The 17,500-nt window shown below is 40.9% G+C and overlaps 2 protein-coding genes across 15 annotated transcripts in view; one reads left to right on the plus strand and one right to left on the minus strand.

Annotated features, from left to right (window-relative positions):
* si:ch73-55i23.1 overlaps positions 1–17,500 on the plus strand; it is a 782,803-nt gene that overhangs the window by 585,056 nt on the left and 180,247 nt on the right. The gene's annotated exons all lie outside the window — the stretch shown is intronic.
* mcc (MCC regulator of WNT signaling pathway) overlaps positions 1–17,500 on the minus strand; it is a 165,241-nt gene that overhangs the window by 65,685 nt on the left and 82,056 nt on the right. For 9 of the 14 annotated variants that reach the window (XM_073951779.1, XM_073951778.1, XM_021476718.3 and 6 more), the window contains 2 exons: positions 14,539–14,652; positions 4,056–4,198 (listed from right to left, as the gene is read on the minus strand). In XM_073951779.1, the coding sequence (XP_073807880.1) occupies positions 4,056–4,198; positions 14,539–14,652 (257 nt within the window). The remainder of the gene's footprint in view (positions 1–4,055; positions 4,199–14,538; positions 14,653–17,500) is intronic. The other 5 variants (XM_073951781.1, XM_073951783.1, XM_021476719.3 and 2 more) reach the window with 1 other exon arrangement.

Below are 17,500 nucleotides of genomic sequence, written 5' to 3' on the forward strand. Positions count from 1 at the left end.
ATTGTAGCCTCAGTTTCCTGTTCTTAGCTGATGGAAGATTGCCGTAATAAGCGCGTGCACGTCTAGAACGTGCTGACGTGAGACGTCTGCTTTAGCCAATCACAACAGTCAGACGCATTTACGTGCGTGCGGTTTGTGAGGATAAAAGCCTTTGAATATTTTTCCAGACACATTTAGCTGCTAGAAGTTAGTCAGATCACATTTATATGTTCTTCTTAATGCCAACTGTGTAAATAATCATCTATGAGATGCTTATGATAAGCCGTTGTTTGTTTACCTTCAAGCTTTGCGTGTGCCTTTGAAACAGCCTGTGAGCGCCTGCACACGCACATATTATGAACATCTCGACATGAGAAAGTGATCCTGTGAAAGTTGTTCACAATATTGATCATCCACAGAGTTTGTAATTTAGTCAAATGTTTACAAACACAAGCGCAGCCGTTTAAAGCTCATTTGTGGTGAATGATGTCAGAATTTACCGCTATTTTGGAATGGATGTGTGAATGCTCTTTTCCGGAAAATTTCCGTAACGTCCTCGCCTGTGTGAACAGCGCTTTTTTCAATATACCGGTAAAGTCTTTCCGGAAATTTTCCAGATATTTACCGGTATCACTGTGTGAAAGGGGCACTGTGTGAGGTACAATCCCAGCACATCAGACTGCATTTACTGTCTGATATTTGCTCCAGTTGATCAGGAAGTGACAGTTTTGTTCCTCATGTGATGGAAACGCTACTTTATTCACTAATGCATTGCAATATTTCAGTTTCTGCACATAAACCTAATCTGCATCTTTGAATGTAAACACAGATGCTGTCTTCTGAATGCACGACTAATGTCATCTGCAGTCAAAGAGCTTAGAATGACCAAGAGGCGACACTCAATAGAGCGTCCCATTGCAACGGCAGCGCGAAGCAACAGCCCCGGATTCCGCCATTTTGGAGTGAAAGCGGTCGGCTGTCCATTGGACTTTGCTGTCACGATGGCATTTGTTTTGTATTTATTTATTTAAAAAACACATTAAATAGGGTTGTAACAATATACCGGTATGACGGTCTACCACGATTTGAACGTGCACGATTATCATACCATGAACAATTGCATATCAACGGTTTTAACCCTTAAAGACCGAGACAGCCGCCCGCGGCTAAAAATAAGTATTGCTCTTAAATGTTTAATAACTTTTGATCCGCCGATCCCATTCATACAATTGAAAGATTGGCATAAAGAAGAGAATCTCAGCTTTCCAGTGCTGTATCACATAACATTCGCGGACTTTCAGAGGCTCCGGAATCAGTGCGGTTACGTCATCAAAATTTGACAACGCTGATTTGACAAAGAAACGCTCGTCACTGTGTCTCCGGACAAACCAGACATGATACATTGATGCATTGTCCCTCCTCCATGCCCAGATTGGTTCAAACTCGCTATATCACAACCAATAAGCATAGGTTTCGCTTTTGTTTGTGGACCAACAATGAGCTTTTTGAACAACAAGGAATGAGAGATAGGCATACATTTATGCGCGGCTAAATAAAACGCAAAAAAAAAAAAGTTTTGCATGAAATAATTCTCATACTAAGTACTTTTGCATGCACAGCAGCACAGAAACATGACAAAACAGTGACACAGCAAAGACGAACTGCTGCTCTTGCTGTTTTCAAAAGACGCAAATGAAGATGCAGCTGTTTGTCTGCATTGCAGACAACCATATCCATATCCATATCCATAGACAACCATATCCATGCTGGCACATAGAACCTAAGGATGTTCCATATTGAATCTAGTTTCGTTATGTAACTATTTATAGTATAGTAAATATTTATATCTATTTTTACTGAGGATTTGCACCATGTTTATTTGGACTTTATTTGGACTTTGACACATTATTTATTATTTTCTTATTTTTTTATTTGTTCATTGTAAGTGGTGTTGTTTATAGCAACTGAAAATATATTATTTGGAAAAAGTCAAATTTGTTTCACTGCTCTATTATTTTGTAACACTTTTTTTCTGTTTAGTTCATTCCCAGACCTTTTGGGCAAATACATCGTCAGTAAATAAATGCATTTTTTTTTTCCCCCATAGAAAAACTTTTGTTCAGTCAGAAAACGTGTTCTTATTCTTTTCAGGGTCTTTGCTATGAGAATTACTATTTAATACCGTATACCGCGAAACCGTCAAACCGTGGTATTGTTTTAGACGATTATCATACCGTAAAAAATTCATACCGTTACAACCCTAACATTAAAGCTGAGGTACAATCTGAAAGATGACAATACAGCACTTACAATCACAATCATCAGCACTTTTACTCGTTTATTTTACAGACTTATAATATGCTGTTGTTCTATTGGAGTTGTCATTCCAAAGCGGCCGCCGTGCCATCTAGTGGCTGTTTCCCGAATTGCACTAGAGAGTCGCCCTTTTGGTGATTCTATGCTCTTTGCTGCAGTCTAAGAGTAATCTGCCACACAGCTTGAGATAAGTTAACAGTATTGAATAGCAGAGTCAACGCTGAGCATATTGTAATTTCCCTAATATCGCTCTGAGTGTCTGCATGCAGATGAGGAGTTCGTGATTAGACAGCGGAGACCGTCTCATTTACATGCAGGGAAACAGGAGACGCGGTCAGCGGCTCACTCAGACTCAATATTCATGAGCTGTGCAGATGACCCTGACTCTCTTTCTTCACAATAACTGATGAAGACTGGCCTCCGGAGGCTCTTTTAAGGGCTCGTGACGGGACGATACACACTGGGGTCGCATTTAACTGGACGGAGGATTCAGGAGGTTTTTAAAGCACCGCTGGAGCTGCAGATAGAGCTGCATTTATATACTGTATATAGCTGAAGACTGAAGTATGTGTGTGTGTGTGTGTGTACTGCAGTGTTTATTTTTGTACGCATTTGAATGTGTATAGTGTGACTGTGTATTAGTGTGTGTGTAGTGTTTTTATTTTTTATGTGTGTATGTGTTAGTGTGTGTGTGATGTGAGTGTTTATGTATTAGTGTGTGTGGCATTAGTGTGTGTGTGTATGATGCAAGTGTTTACGTATTAGTGTGTGTGTGTGGCATTAGTGTGTGTATGATGTGAGTGTTTGTGTTAGTGTGTGTTTTTGTTAGCATGAGTGTGTATATTATGAGTGTGTGTGTGTGTGTATATAATGTAGAGTTTGTAGTGTATGTATTAGTGTGTGTTTGTTAGTGTGCATGTGTATAGTTCGAGTGTGTGTGTGTGTGTGTGTGTGTGTGTGTGTGACTTTTTGCGATTTTGCATGCATTCGTGTTTGTGTGTGTAGTGTGACTATAGTGTGTGAGTATAGGTCTTGAGTGTATGTATTTGTGTGTGTGTGCAGCTGTAGTGTGTGTTTTTGTTAGCGTGGGTGTGTATATTATGAGTGTGTGTATATATAATGTAATGTTTGTAGTGTATGTATTTGTGTGTGTGTGTGTGTGTGTGTGTACTGTGACTGTATTAGTGTGTGTATAGGGTTTTTGTAAGTGTATGTATTAGTGTGTGTGTGTGTGTGTGTGTGTTTATGTATTTATGTGTGTGTGCCGCTGTAGTGTGGTTTTGTTAGCATGAGTGTTTATATTATGCGTGTGTGTGTGTGTGTGTGTGTATATATATAATGTAGCGTTTGTAGTGTATGTGTTTGTGTGTTGTGTTAGTGTTCATGTGTATAGTGCAAGTGTGTGTGTGTGTGTGTGTGTGTGTGTTTTTGCGATTTTGCATGCATTTGTGTGTGTAGTGTGACTATAGTGTGTTTGTGTGTGTGTGTGTGTGTGTGTGTGTATAGGGCTTTTGTGATTTTATATTTTAGTGTGTGTGTATGATGTGAGTGTTTATGCATTTGTGTGTGTGTGCAGCTGTGTGTTTTTGTTAGCATGCGTGTGTAAATTATGAGTTTGTGTGTATAAAATGTAGTGTTTGTAGTGTTTGTATTTGTGTGTGTTTGTTTGTTAGTGTGCATGTGTATAGTGTGAGTGTGTGTGTCTGTGATTTTTTGGGATTTTGCATGTATTTGTGTGTGTGTGTGTGTGTGTGTGTGACCTGATGGTGGCTCCCTGCAGCAGGTCGATCTTCTTGTTGAGTTCTGCGATGATGCTGTGCAGCTCTGTGATTCGCTCCTCGTAGCACAGCGTCGTCCTCTCCTGAACCTCCTCATGCTCACGCAGCAGATGAGACTGCTCACACTGCACACACACACACATCGTTAAGTATGATTGTAAGTGTATTACGAGGAGTCATACACCAACTCAACATTATAACACCAGTGTCATGAAACTAATTTGTCTCTTTGTAAACCATACAAGCTAGAACACAGGCGCGCGCGCGCACACACACACACACACACACACACACACACACACACACACACACACACGCTACATGCACACAAACACATGCATACACATATACACACTACTTATGTGCATACACACACACAAACGTCGTGTAACCACACACACAGACACCCAAACCCACGTGCATGCATAAACACACACTATGTGCACACAGACACACACACACATCCACCCACATGCATGCATACACACACACGCACACACGCGCACACACACACACACACACACACACACACACACACACACACATTATGTGCATACAGACACCCAAAAGCACACATGCACACACTCACATCCATGCATGAACACACACACTACGTGCACAGAAATACACACACACGCCCACACTACATGTGCACACACACACTACGTGTGCACACAGACACACACACACCCACATGCATGCATATACATACAGACAAACACACACATGCACGCACGCACACATGCACGCACGCACACACACACACACACACACACACTTCATGTTTGCATACACACAGACACACACAAATGCACACACACACCCCAACATGCATACACGCACACACAGAGACACCCACATGCATGCATATACACACACACACTACGTCTATACAGAGACACACACACACGCAAACACACCCACATGCATGCATACACACACACTATATGTGCACACAGACACAAAAACCCACCCACCCATGCATGCACACACACACACACACACACACACACACACACACACACACAAGCACACCAACATGCATCCATGTACTGTACACGCACACACACACACAGCGGGAAAGAGATTAATCAGGTACAGTCACACCAAGGAAACACTGCACAGTGACAAACAAACACAACACATGCTGTGTGCAAACACACACACACACACCTTGCTAGAAGTCATGCAAAAGCACCTGCCGAAAAACACAGCATGAGTGAGAAAACTCATCACACACACACACAAACGCACACACACACACACGCAGATCTTAAAGGGACAGCTCACACACACTCATCATTTACTCAATCCAGTGTTTTTGTTTTGTTGAACACAAAGAAAGAACATTTGAAACATGTTGGAGAACGGTTACCAATGACAACGACGGAACCAGAAACTAACACACACTATAGTAGTCAATGGTTACCGGTTTCCAACATTCTTCAAAATATCTTCTATCGTGTTCAACAGAAGACAGACACTCAGGCAGGTCTGGAATCTTCTGTGTGTGTGTGTGTGTGTACCGTCCCTTTAAGACTCACGGACCTCCACTGTTTCTATCATTAGACTGAAGCCAGCCATCATGTGGATCCTGTGAGTCTTTCAGCTGCATCAGGTGCTTTCATTACATTATTGAAGACATCTGACAGTCACAAGGTTAAACACTCCTCTACACACACACATTTGTTTTTGTGAAAAGTGGGGACATTACATAGGTTTCCATTCATTTTATACTGTTCAAAGCGTATATAGTATTGCCCTCACCCCACCCCTGAACCCAACCATCACAGGAGACTGTGCAGCTTTACTCTGATTAAACTCATCCTGTAGGATTTATAAGCATTTTAAGAAATGAAGACAACACCAATGTCCTCGTATTTCACCTCATTTTTGTAATACCTGTGTCATACCCATGTCATTATACAGATTTGTGTCCTGATATGTCACAAAAACACATACACACAAACACACACACACACACACACACACAGTCTGAAGACTGAGGGGAAGTAGATGTTCATCTGTGTGTGTTACACACCCTTCCTGCATGATCTGAGAGGAATGGCATGTTTTCCTGGCTGACTTTAAGTCTGTGTGTGTGTGCGTGTGTGTGTGTGTGTGTGTGTGTGTGTGTAAAAATAAAAAGTCAAACACCATGAGGACAGACAATAACCCATTAAACACACAACAATCAGCACACAATGAGGCTATTCATGATTCACAGACGCAACACACACACACACAAACACACACAAACACACACACATACAAGCTATTTCATTCACTAATTGATGCATGCACACGCACACACACACACACGCGCAAACGCACACACAGACACACTAACACACGCACACACAGACACACGCACACACTAACACACGCACACACAGACACACGCACACACTAACACACGCACACATAGACACACGCATGCACACACACACACTCATTTACATACTGTATGAACACACACACCCAAAAAAACACATAGACTAAATAAACACAAACTCTATCACTAACACACACACACTCAATGATTTAAACATTCTTTCACTCACAAACACACACACACACGCACACACGCACACACACGCACACACAGACACACGCACACACAGACACACGCACACACAGACACACGCACACACAGACACACGCACACACAGACACACGCACACACAGACACACGCACACACACACACCCGCCTGCCCGCACACACGCACGCACGCACACACACACACCCGCCCGCCCGCACGCACACACACACACACACACACACACACACACACACACACACACACACACACACACACAAACACACTTTCTCTCACACACACACACACACACCCACCTGCGCGGGCGCACACACACACACACACACACCACACCACATACACACACACACACACACAAACACACACAAACACTCTCTCTCACACACACACACACACACACACACAATGTTGTGCAAACACACTTATAAACATGTGCACATATTCTCACACACAGACAAACAAACAAAACAAAATATCCATGACCTCTTCACCAGTCCTCAGGTAAGAGTTGGGAAGCTATGGTAAAACACCCAGATAAGATAAAGTAATGCAAAGGAAACTCAACAACAATGTAACGCAATACTCACCATACAGAGTAACACAACTGGTTACTTTTTTGGGGAGAAACTTAACATTGAATGCATTACTCTAAACAGCAGCTCATTTAGACAAATTACCATGTGTGTGAACATTCAGGATGCACGATCATCGAGGTTACAGGAAATCTGATGCGGTACAGAGTTTGCTGTTGTGTTAGAGAAGTTATATTGATGACATATTATTGACATAATGCTTTCAGCGTATTAGAGCAGCTCGTCACCCAGTGATAAACACAGTTATTCAGCAAAATTAAGGTTAAAGTGAGCAGCGTTCATCTGACAGGCTCATCTGCGATAGCACCCTCCTAATGGATATTGGACAAGACCAAATGACCAAGCATCCAGCCCCAAATATACAACTATCTCACTAAAACTCCAAGTGTTTTACAAGAGAGAAGTTAAAGACACACAAGTCTTTGGATGCCGACAGTTTTGCTCTGAGCAGGAAATAATGCTCCATGATGACCAGATTCAACACTATGTAGAGCTGAAAACTGAGGTTCTGCCCAGCCAAAGACAAGGAAAGAAGACGGAGCTGTACAAGGCCTGGATAATCATCAACAAGCAGAACTACTGAATTCTCACAGCGCACTACACCTGTACAGCAGGGTATGTGAACACACATTTCATTCTGAGCATTCAGTGTGCGCAGTTCAATTCGCCATATTTAACTGTTCTTGCTGAAATCATTGCTGCAATCAAACATGAGTGACGTGTCTGATTCAGCATAGCGTGAACTCTCCTGATATAACATGAGAACTGCAGAGTCCAGTATTTCTAATTAGGTCCTCACTCCATTCAGCTCCCTTATAGCTAAATATGTCTGCAGTTGGCATTAAAGCAGTGTGGTGTACGGTAAATGCTACGTTTTCTTTTTTGGACTCAAATTTGGCATCCTACAACACGACACGACATGTTTACTATTGCGTCCGGTCTGTGTTTGCAACTGGGAACCCGTGTGACATCATGTGTGACGTAGGTTGGTAATTCCTCTTTACACTACCCGACAAAAGTTTTGTGGCCTATGCAAGTTTTAGGAATGACTTGGCTTCAAGTTGATGATTTGGTATCAGAAGCGGCTTATATGAAAGGCGAAGGCTAGATGATGCTGATTTGCGCAAAATAAAATCTGATCATGTCTTGATTATTATTAATGACATAAGGACAGTGCGGTCTGACTCTGCTCAGACTAAAGTCTCGTCACTGAACAGAAATAATGTCCAGTATAGAATATAAAGTCCTGCTGCAGTGGAGACAGAATGAATATTGTGTCTGACTCCATCATGAGCTTGGAGGACTGCATCCATACATCTCTGACATGACTCAAATCACTGACTAATAAAGTCATCTGGAATGAAGAAGAAAGTGTTCCTGCAGGACTCCCAGAGCTCATCAAGACCCTTTTTGTTCATCTTTAACGCCTCCTCCTCCATCATCAGCTCAATAATGTTGATGTCTGGTGACTGGGCTGGCCAATCCTGGAGCAGCTTTGCTTTCAGGATCTTTGATGTGGAGGCTGGAGTATGAGAAGGAGCGCTATCCTGCTGGAGAATTGTCCCTCTGCTGTGGTTTGTAATGTAATGGGCAGCACAAATGTCTTGATACCTCAGGCTGTTGATGTTGATCATCCACTCTGCAGATCCCAAACCATGATGTCTCCTTCACCAAACTTGACTGATTTCTATGAGAATCTTGTGTCCATGCTGGTTCCAGTAGGTCTTCTGCAGTATTGGTGATGATTGATGCAGATCAGCAGATGATTCATGGGAGAAATCCACCTTCTGACACCAAATGATCAACTAGAAGTCGAGTTATTATGTGTTGTTTAGTCACAATACCTGTGTTGTTTAGTCAGGTAGTGTATTATGCAGTATTATCAGACCAGAAACTGCACATGCACCTTCAGCTTGAGAGCATGTGTTTTCACTTTTGCCTTTTTTCATTAAGCGGATGTGTCACGAAGGAAAATCCACATGCCGTTTACTCGCCGCTCTAAGTTTTGGACTGATGCTGATGGCGGCGTTTCAACAGTCATTCACACTGGCAACAATGCAGGCTTTGTTTAGGAGAAAGGCTGGGTGTGTATTGAACACAGGGCCTCTTAAGGGCACTCAGTCAAACTTAAGGGCTGCAGAGGTCAAAGGTCAGCTCTAGGTGAAGGTCAGAGGTCAAGACTGAGGCATGTGCCCGAGGCTCTTTAGGATGGTATTCGCAGCAGTCCACGGATATGATGCTGATTTACTTCATTTCATTTCCCTTCAGCTTAGTTCCCTATTCATCAGGGGAATAAACCAACAACTATTTCAGCATATGTTTTATGCAGCGGATGCCCTTACAGCTGCAACCCAGCACTGGGAAACACCCACACACACTCATTCTCACACGCATACACTACAGCCAATTTAGCTTACTCAATGTGTTTGGACTGTAGAGGAAACCCACGCCAACACGGGGAGAACATGCAAACTCCACACAGAAACACCAATTGACCCAGCCAGGGCTCAAATCAGCGAAGTTCTTGCTGTGAGGCAACACCACTACCCACTGAGTCACCATGTTACCACCAAATAGATATGAACATAACACAGGTTGTGCTTGCTACTACTATCAGAAATCACAATTAAATTAAGTGTTTAGCATTTATCTTTATATATTACTAGAAAAATACAGAACTAAATCTTGATAAAACATGATCTCTACTTAATGATTTGGGTGTAAAAGAAACTGTGGCGAGGGGGCGTGGCCGAGTGCCGTGGGAACGGAGTGAGGCCACCGCGTAAGTGGATACACCTGCGGTGCGCACCTGCCTCGGATCCCACGGAAGGAGCTCTGGACGATAAAAGGTGGAACGACGGCAGAGGAAGCCGAGAGAGGACCGGGCCCAGACATATATTACTTTTGCTTTCAGTTTGACGGCAGTCCTTGTGAGGAGCTGCCGTCCGTTTGTTTTGGTTTAGACGGCAGTCTCCGTGAGGAGCTGCCGTCATTGTTATTAATAAATATTTTAAAGCTCCGTCGGTTCTCCGCCTCCTTCTTCCCGGCAGCCAAAGGGCCGTGAACTTCATTAAAGAAACAATCCAGGCTCAATCCAAAAAATGTAGCCCCGCAGACAATTTTGGAGACCGCGATTTGCGTGGCTGCAGGCACGTATGGCCGCATTTCGTTTTTTTCGAGCAAAGTTTGTGATGTGGTGTGACGTCGCTCCTCTTCTTCGCTCGCCGGCTGTGACGGCTCACCTCTGTGTGGAGGCCTTTCCACCGCAACCAGTTTGTCTGCTTAGCTCGCAGTGTTACGCCGGCGGAGCGGAGGCCCGGAGAAGGAGGAGGAGCCGGCCGCAGCGACGACGACTGGGATCAAGTCCGGGGAAGAGCGGTTCCAGAAATCAGGTAAGATTAAAAACAGAATCCAAAAAATAAAAGCAAACGAGTTCGCAACGGGGCGAGAATGCAGCAAAACCCAAAAACGAGGTCAAAATCAGGTGAGGGCTTTTGCTTTTTATATATATATATATTTCTGGACGGCTTTTGTAAATCGTCGCTTGGGACAGCTACAGCACTCTGGCAGCTTTTCGCGCGAGAACAGCGCGGGCGTGAACGGCGCGCGCTCCCAAGAGGCATTCGAGACGAGAAAAAGCACAAACAGCGGCCTCTCGCAAAAACTGCACAAATATGGACCTCCCGGGACATATTTTGCAACCTCCAGAAACGTCCGCGGGGCTTTGTTTCCACAATGAGCCTGGGTTAAAAAGAAAAGACAAATATTTTGAAGTTACCCTTTGTATTTTTGGCTGTTGTTAAACATATACCAGTGCAACATATGGCTGGTGTTGTGCTCCAGGGTCACAGATTTACCATTTATACGTGATGTTTACAAAGCCTCTGCGAATCTTAGGTTTCAGGAAGGTCTGTTTTGTGCACAAATTCCTCTACGAATGTTTGATGAATTCAGTCTAATGATTGACAGGCAGAGATTATTTCGGCTTTCCTGCCAATTTGGTCTTTTCTGAGCCTCAGGCTGCCGCAGAAGCTGCCATCATTTCCTCTATTTCCCTGAAATCTGCCAAGCAGCGGCAGCATTAGCCTCATCTTTAACACAAACTGGACTTGAATCTTTCCACTTTTTTGACTTTACAACCATTGCATTTTATAATAAACAATGAATCCTGAATCTTAGACTACACATTATTTATCCCATTCCATTAATATCTATTAAATTGATGCAAATTAGGAGATTATTGAAGCAAAACTTATAGTTATTGGTTTGCTAATAGCGAGAATTAAACCTTGAAATAAATTGCTATTCAATTATTTGGTGAAATCGTATAGATACAGCCAGGGGCGCCGCTAGACCCCATTTACTGGGGCATGTGCCCCAGTAATAATCGCCAGTGCCCCAGTAAATGCTTCGAGATACGATTTACTTTGTATGCAAGTGTATTTATTAAGAGTGGTAATCCCAGAATAAAGACATTATTCTCTGTGCAACCAAACCAACACTGATGAAAACAGTGTAGTTTAATCAAAAAGCAAACTGAGCATGTGCGCAGAAAACAAACATACCCGTGCGCCTCACGCACTGCTCCTGCTTGACGCTGACATGCTGCTCTGCTCCCAGTGTAACGCCCCATTCACACGGGGCTTCAGCGTCAACGCTTGACTGAAGGCGTGTCTGAAGTTGGCGCTGAAGCTATCATCATAGAAGTGTCAGCCAATGAAATTAGTCAGCAATAGGCTACTGTCTGAGCTGGTGTATCTGATTGGATGACGCTTTGGTTGGCGCTTGAAAAGTTGAGCAAGTCCCAACTTCTGCAGCGAGCAACGCCTCTGAAGCGGCGCCGACAGATCCACAATGCAGTTCGGCAATGCCTGACGTCACCCATTCAAAGTGAATGGGAAGCGTTGACGCTGACGCCCCGTGTGAATTTGCAAATGCACCGGTTTTGAAAATGCACACTGAAAAGATAGCCGTACAAGTCTTTTATGCGGAGGTGTCGGCACGCAGTGAGTTTTGCAAGTCGGCAAAACAAAGTTTAAATAATTTAACGCTGATCTTATTTAGACCAAGCATACCTCCTCACAGATTTTTTTGTATGAAGCAAAAAGGAGGGATGATGAGTTAGAGAGGTTAGACTAAATAAACCTAATTCTCGGCTAATCTAATTCTAAGACATCACGCTGATAATTCTATAAACATTTGTATTCTATTGAAGTGTCTATAGAATTGAATTCCAATAGAATTATATTTATTAATACTAATTAATAAGCCTCCCACCAGTGCTGATATACAGCCATACCGCACTGCTGCTCATGTGGTATTGCTCATATTATATATGTGTGTATATATATATATATATATATATATATATATATATATATATATATATATATATATATATATATATGTGTGTGTGTGTGTGTATATATATATATATATATATATATATATATATATATATATATATATATATATATATATATATATATATATATATATATATATATATAAAATTTTATTTATTTTTATTTTTTTTGGGTTTTGGAGCTGTGCCCAAAAATTTGCTATCTTTATGTCTAGCAACATCCCTGGATACAGCATATCGCTATCTATATATTACAAAAAAATTAAATATCACAATGTCCAATTTTTTAAATAACGTGCAGCCCTAATCATGTCAGAGCAGTCAGTAAATCAGCATACTATCATCTCAAAAACATTGCAGTAATCAGATGCTTTGTTTCCAGTGAAGATTTAGAGAAACTTGTTCATGCTTTTATCAGCAGCAGGGTGGATTACTGTAATGGACTCCTCACTGGTCTTCCCAAAAAGACAGTCAGACAGTTGCAGCTCATCCAGAACGCTGCAGCCAGAATTCTGACCAGAAGCACATCACACCGGTCCTCAGGTCTCTACACTGGCTGCCAGTTACATTCAGAATAGATTTTAAAGTATTATTACTGGTCTATAAATCACTAAATGGCCTAGGACCTCAATACATTAAAGAAATGCTCACTGAATACAAACCCAACAGATCACTCAGATCTTTAGGATCATATAAACTAGAAGTTCCCAGAGTTCAGTCAGAGCAGGGTGAATCTGCTTTCAGCTACTAACAGCGCCCCCCGCTGCTGGAATCAGCTTCCAGAAATGATCAGATGTGCTCCAACATTAGGCACATTCAAATCAAGACTGAAAACACATCTGTTTAGCTGTGCCTTTACTGAATGAGCACTGTGCTGCGTCCCACAGATCGCACTATTATGTCTTTCTCTTCTTTTTCATTCTTTTATAACCCGTTTTAACACATTTTCATCTGTTTTCAATCATTTTTATTGTTTGTTTTTATTTTCTTACACTTGTCTTTTTTATTCCTGTTTATGTAAAGCACTTTGAATAGCCACTGTGTATGAAATGTGCTATAGAGATAAACTTTCCTTGCCTAATTTTGATTACTCTTATTATTATTGTGTGGTTATTATTTGTGAGGTCGAGGGTGGTTATGTAATCATTTCACTGCATATTATGCGATGTGTCTGTGACAAATAAAAGCAGAATTTGATTGGACTCGTTTGTGCATGATCTGTTCTGCATGTGCGGCCGACAGATGTGTGTGTTTGACTGCAGAACACCACCTGAGATGAGACCCGCTGTGTAAAACACCACTCCAGCAGTGTGCAGATGTGGCTTTCATGCATGTACATCAGACAAATGAGCTGTCAGATGCAGAACCACAGTCATGTGTCTTCATAAAAGCCTGCACAGCCAATCAGAAACAGAAGAGCTTCTTATTGACCAAAGCTGTGGGATTTTTTCTTTTTCTGCAATAAATATTGCGATATGAGATATATATACAGTTGAAAGCAGAAGTTCACACTGTATAAAAAGGCTGAAAACCATTTAAAAACAAGTCAGATGTTAATGCGACTCAACTTTTTCTCTTTTAGGTAAGTTTGGATTATCACATGTGTTTCTGCTCTGCTTGGAAGCAGAATAATAAGAGAGAGCTCAATCCAATAGAGCAGCTTTGGGATGTGGTGGAACGGGAGATTGGCATCATGGATGTGCAGCCGACAAATCTGCAGCAACTGTGTGATGCTATCATGACAATATGGAGCAAAATCTCTGAGGAATATTTCCAGTAGCTTGTTGAATCTCTGCCATGAAGGATTGAGGCAGATCTGAAGTCAAAAGGGGTCCAACACGGTACTAGTAAGGTGTACCTAATAAAGTGGCCGGTGAGTGTACACATGTAGTGACGTTTGTTTTAGTCAGCGTCTTCTCTAGCATGTGCATGTGTGTGTAGTGACCTGTGCGGTGGTCAGTCTCTTCTCCAGAGCGTCTCTCTCTCTCTCCGTCTGCAGCAGCCGCTGGTTCAGTTCCAGCACGTCGCCCTTCAGAGATGCCAGTGCAGCCAGATGAAGCTAAACACACACACACACACATACAACACAAGCATTACACACACATAGACAGCACAAACATTACACACACATGGCAGTGATGCAGACACAAACATTACAACACACACGCACATGCAGATGCAAAAACATAGCAAAAACAGCACGCACAGGAGGACCTCCGCTTCATCTGGCGTTTCACAGAGCTGCTTTCTACAGGAGTATATAGGAAACTAACCTATAAAGCTAGAATTATACTCGCGGCTGGCACCGCATCGCGCACCTCCGCTGAATGCATGCGCCCCTCGCGAAACGGCCGAGTCTTTTATACTCGCCGTTGTGATATTCTTTAAAATGACAGGGGGCGGTCAAAAGAAACCCACCTTAAAATCAGACGGATAAACAGAGAAGTACGAACTTTCCAGAAGTACGTCATATCATAATGTCGTTCAATATTTTTAAACTATTTATTTGTATTGTTTTTATAAATTATTTTAATGATTATAAGCATTTTTATAACCTTTAAGATTTTTTTTTAATCAAACTTTGATGCATCACTTGCTTTTGTCCATATCTCTGACAGTTTTACCTTTTAAAGTTTATTACAATATTAATCACAAGAAAACATGAGTTGCTCTACAAATATATATATATTTTTATGGCAGGGATAAAAGCAAAAAAATAAAAAGTACACTTGCTAAAAAAATACAGATGTATTACAAATACGATCCAATAACATACGTTAGTGTAAAAGCTGTGACTGGTGGAAAAACATATTCAGTAATTGTGTACCAGGGGTTCGTTCTTCGTACCTCGCTTAAATGATCTAAGATGATTTGACAGATCCTGGATCTTTTAATCTTGATAATTGATCTCTCGCTAATTTGGTTCTTCAAACAAGTTCGCGAATCAGATTAGAATGTCTGGATGAACTGATCTGAGATCGATGCGTGTGTTGTGAAGGACAGATCTATCCATCCTCGAAATCATGATCAGCTATGCAGCGATTGGCTGACGGCACAGCAGCGTAATGACATCATCTGATTAATATTCAATTATCCATGTGAGCAAAATTACATCAAATTAGCAGAAACGGTTTGTTAAATATGACACGCAATAACCTTCCACATGTGTTGTGAGCTGCAGGCTTTACACTGTCATGTGTCAAGACAAGAGTATTCATCATGTATTTCCGTGCATATCAGTGTATTTAGTTCAAAATTTAGAAAATATTGTCTATATTATAGTAGCCGTTTTTTAATCCGCGTAAAGAATAACTGGTTGTTTACAAAAGCATTTTGATATTGGTAAAGGCGTCTGCAACTTTTGTGAAGCTTCAAATCACTATTAACTATCAAAACATGTTCATGACTGCTGAAATGTATTATTGCTTTAAAAAGTCACATATTGTGCATTTCTATTATACACAATTTGTACTAAAGCGATCTAAAAAGTTCATATCAATAAGTTTTCTCTTTGCACCACCAGGTGGCAGTCTTTGTACTTTCATTTCAATGGTACAGATTGCATAAGTTTTATTAATATGTTTAACTTTATTTATTTTATTAATGACTATAACTTTATATATATATAGTTAAAAAAATATGTACCATTTTCCCAAGTGTAAATAACTACTACTGTAAGAAAATATCAGAATTGGGAACATACTTTCTGTATTATCTTTGCTTGAACTGAGCCGATCTAATCCTGTTTATATGAATTGAACCTGCTCCCGATCAGGTTTGACCTAGCAGAACTGTTGCCATGACAACAACTCTCGGATCAGCTTTGAAGAACGAAACGATCCTGGATCATGTCAAATCATCAATATCCAAATCCAGCTAACTGAGTAATCCACGTACGAAGAACGGACCCCAGGTCTCCACTTTTGCTATGTTTTCTTTAGGCATAAACAAACTTATCCCTCAGGTTTTGTTTTTCCAATTTTTTAACATAAACTTTCCTCCTTTCCCACTGCTGTTTTTATTTCTAGCAAATAATTATTGGTCATCACTTGCTTTTGTTCATATCTCGGACAGTATACCTATTACAATTTATTAAAATATTAATGACAACAGAACATGAGTTGCTCTACAAATAAATGTTTTATTATCGCAAAAATAAAAGCAAAAAAAAAAGCACACTTACTTAAAAATACAGATTATTTTAGATTTGGGCCGCTCCACAATTCACACATTACTGTCTGGCTAGTTTCTGTCCTATTCTTATGCTAAAAAGGCAGTGATGGTCCAACATTCCTGACCATTATCAACAATAAAGCCCAGAGAAACGGGCCATCAGTATATCTATTCCTTTCCAGTTATTAAAAATAATTTTGTGACTTCATTATAGTTTTATAACTATTAAATGGTTTTTAATACAAAATTAAACAAAATACATCAGTGCAAAATCTATGACTGGTGGAAAAACATATTCTGTAATTGTGTACATTTTGCCATGGCCTCTTTTGATTTTATTAAACTTATTCTTCAGGTTTTATTTTTTATTTTATTATTATTATTTTTTTATTAGAATATGCAAAAAGGTACATAAATTGGGATCATATAAATACAAAAAACATCAACAAAAAAACATAACAAAACAACAATAAAAAACTAAACAACAAAAAAACAACAACAACAATATAGTCAGTTACTGTTAGGTGTGTGTGTGTGTGTGCGTGTGTGTGTGTGTGTGTGTGTGTGTGTCCATGTAAAGGTAACTTGGTGGATGGTCAGATTACATACATTAGGAACAATGTTAGCCAATAAATGAATCTAGTCTCGCAGATATAAGTAAAACAGATACAAAAGAAACCAGTCAGAGTTAGGGAGTAACAACTATGCTTAGTAATGTATAATAGAAATAATGA

This window comes from Danio rerio, chromosome 5 (assembly GCF_049306965.1).
Source record: "Danio rerio strain Tuebingen ecotype United States chromosome 5, GRCz12tu, whole genome shotgun sequence".
Taxonomy (NCBI): Eukaryota; Metazoa; Chordata; class Actinopteri; order Cypriniformes; family Danionidae; genus Danio; species Danio rerio.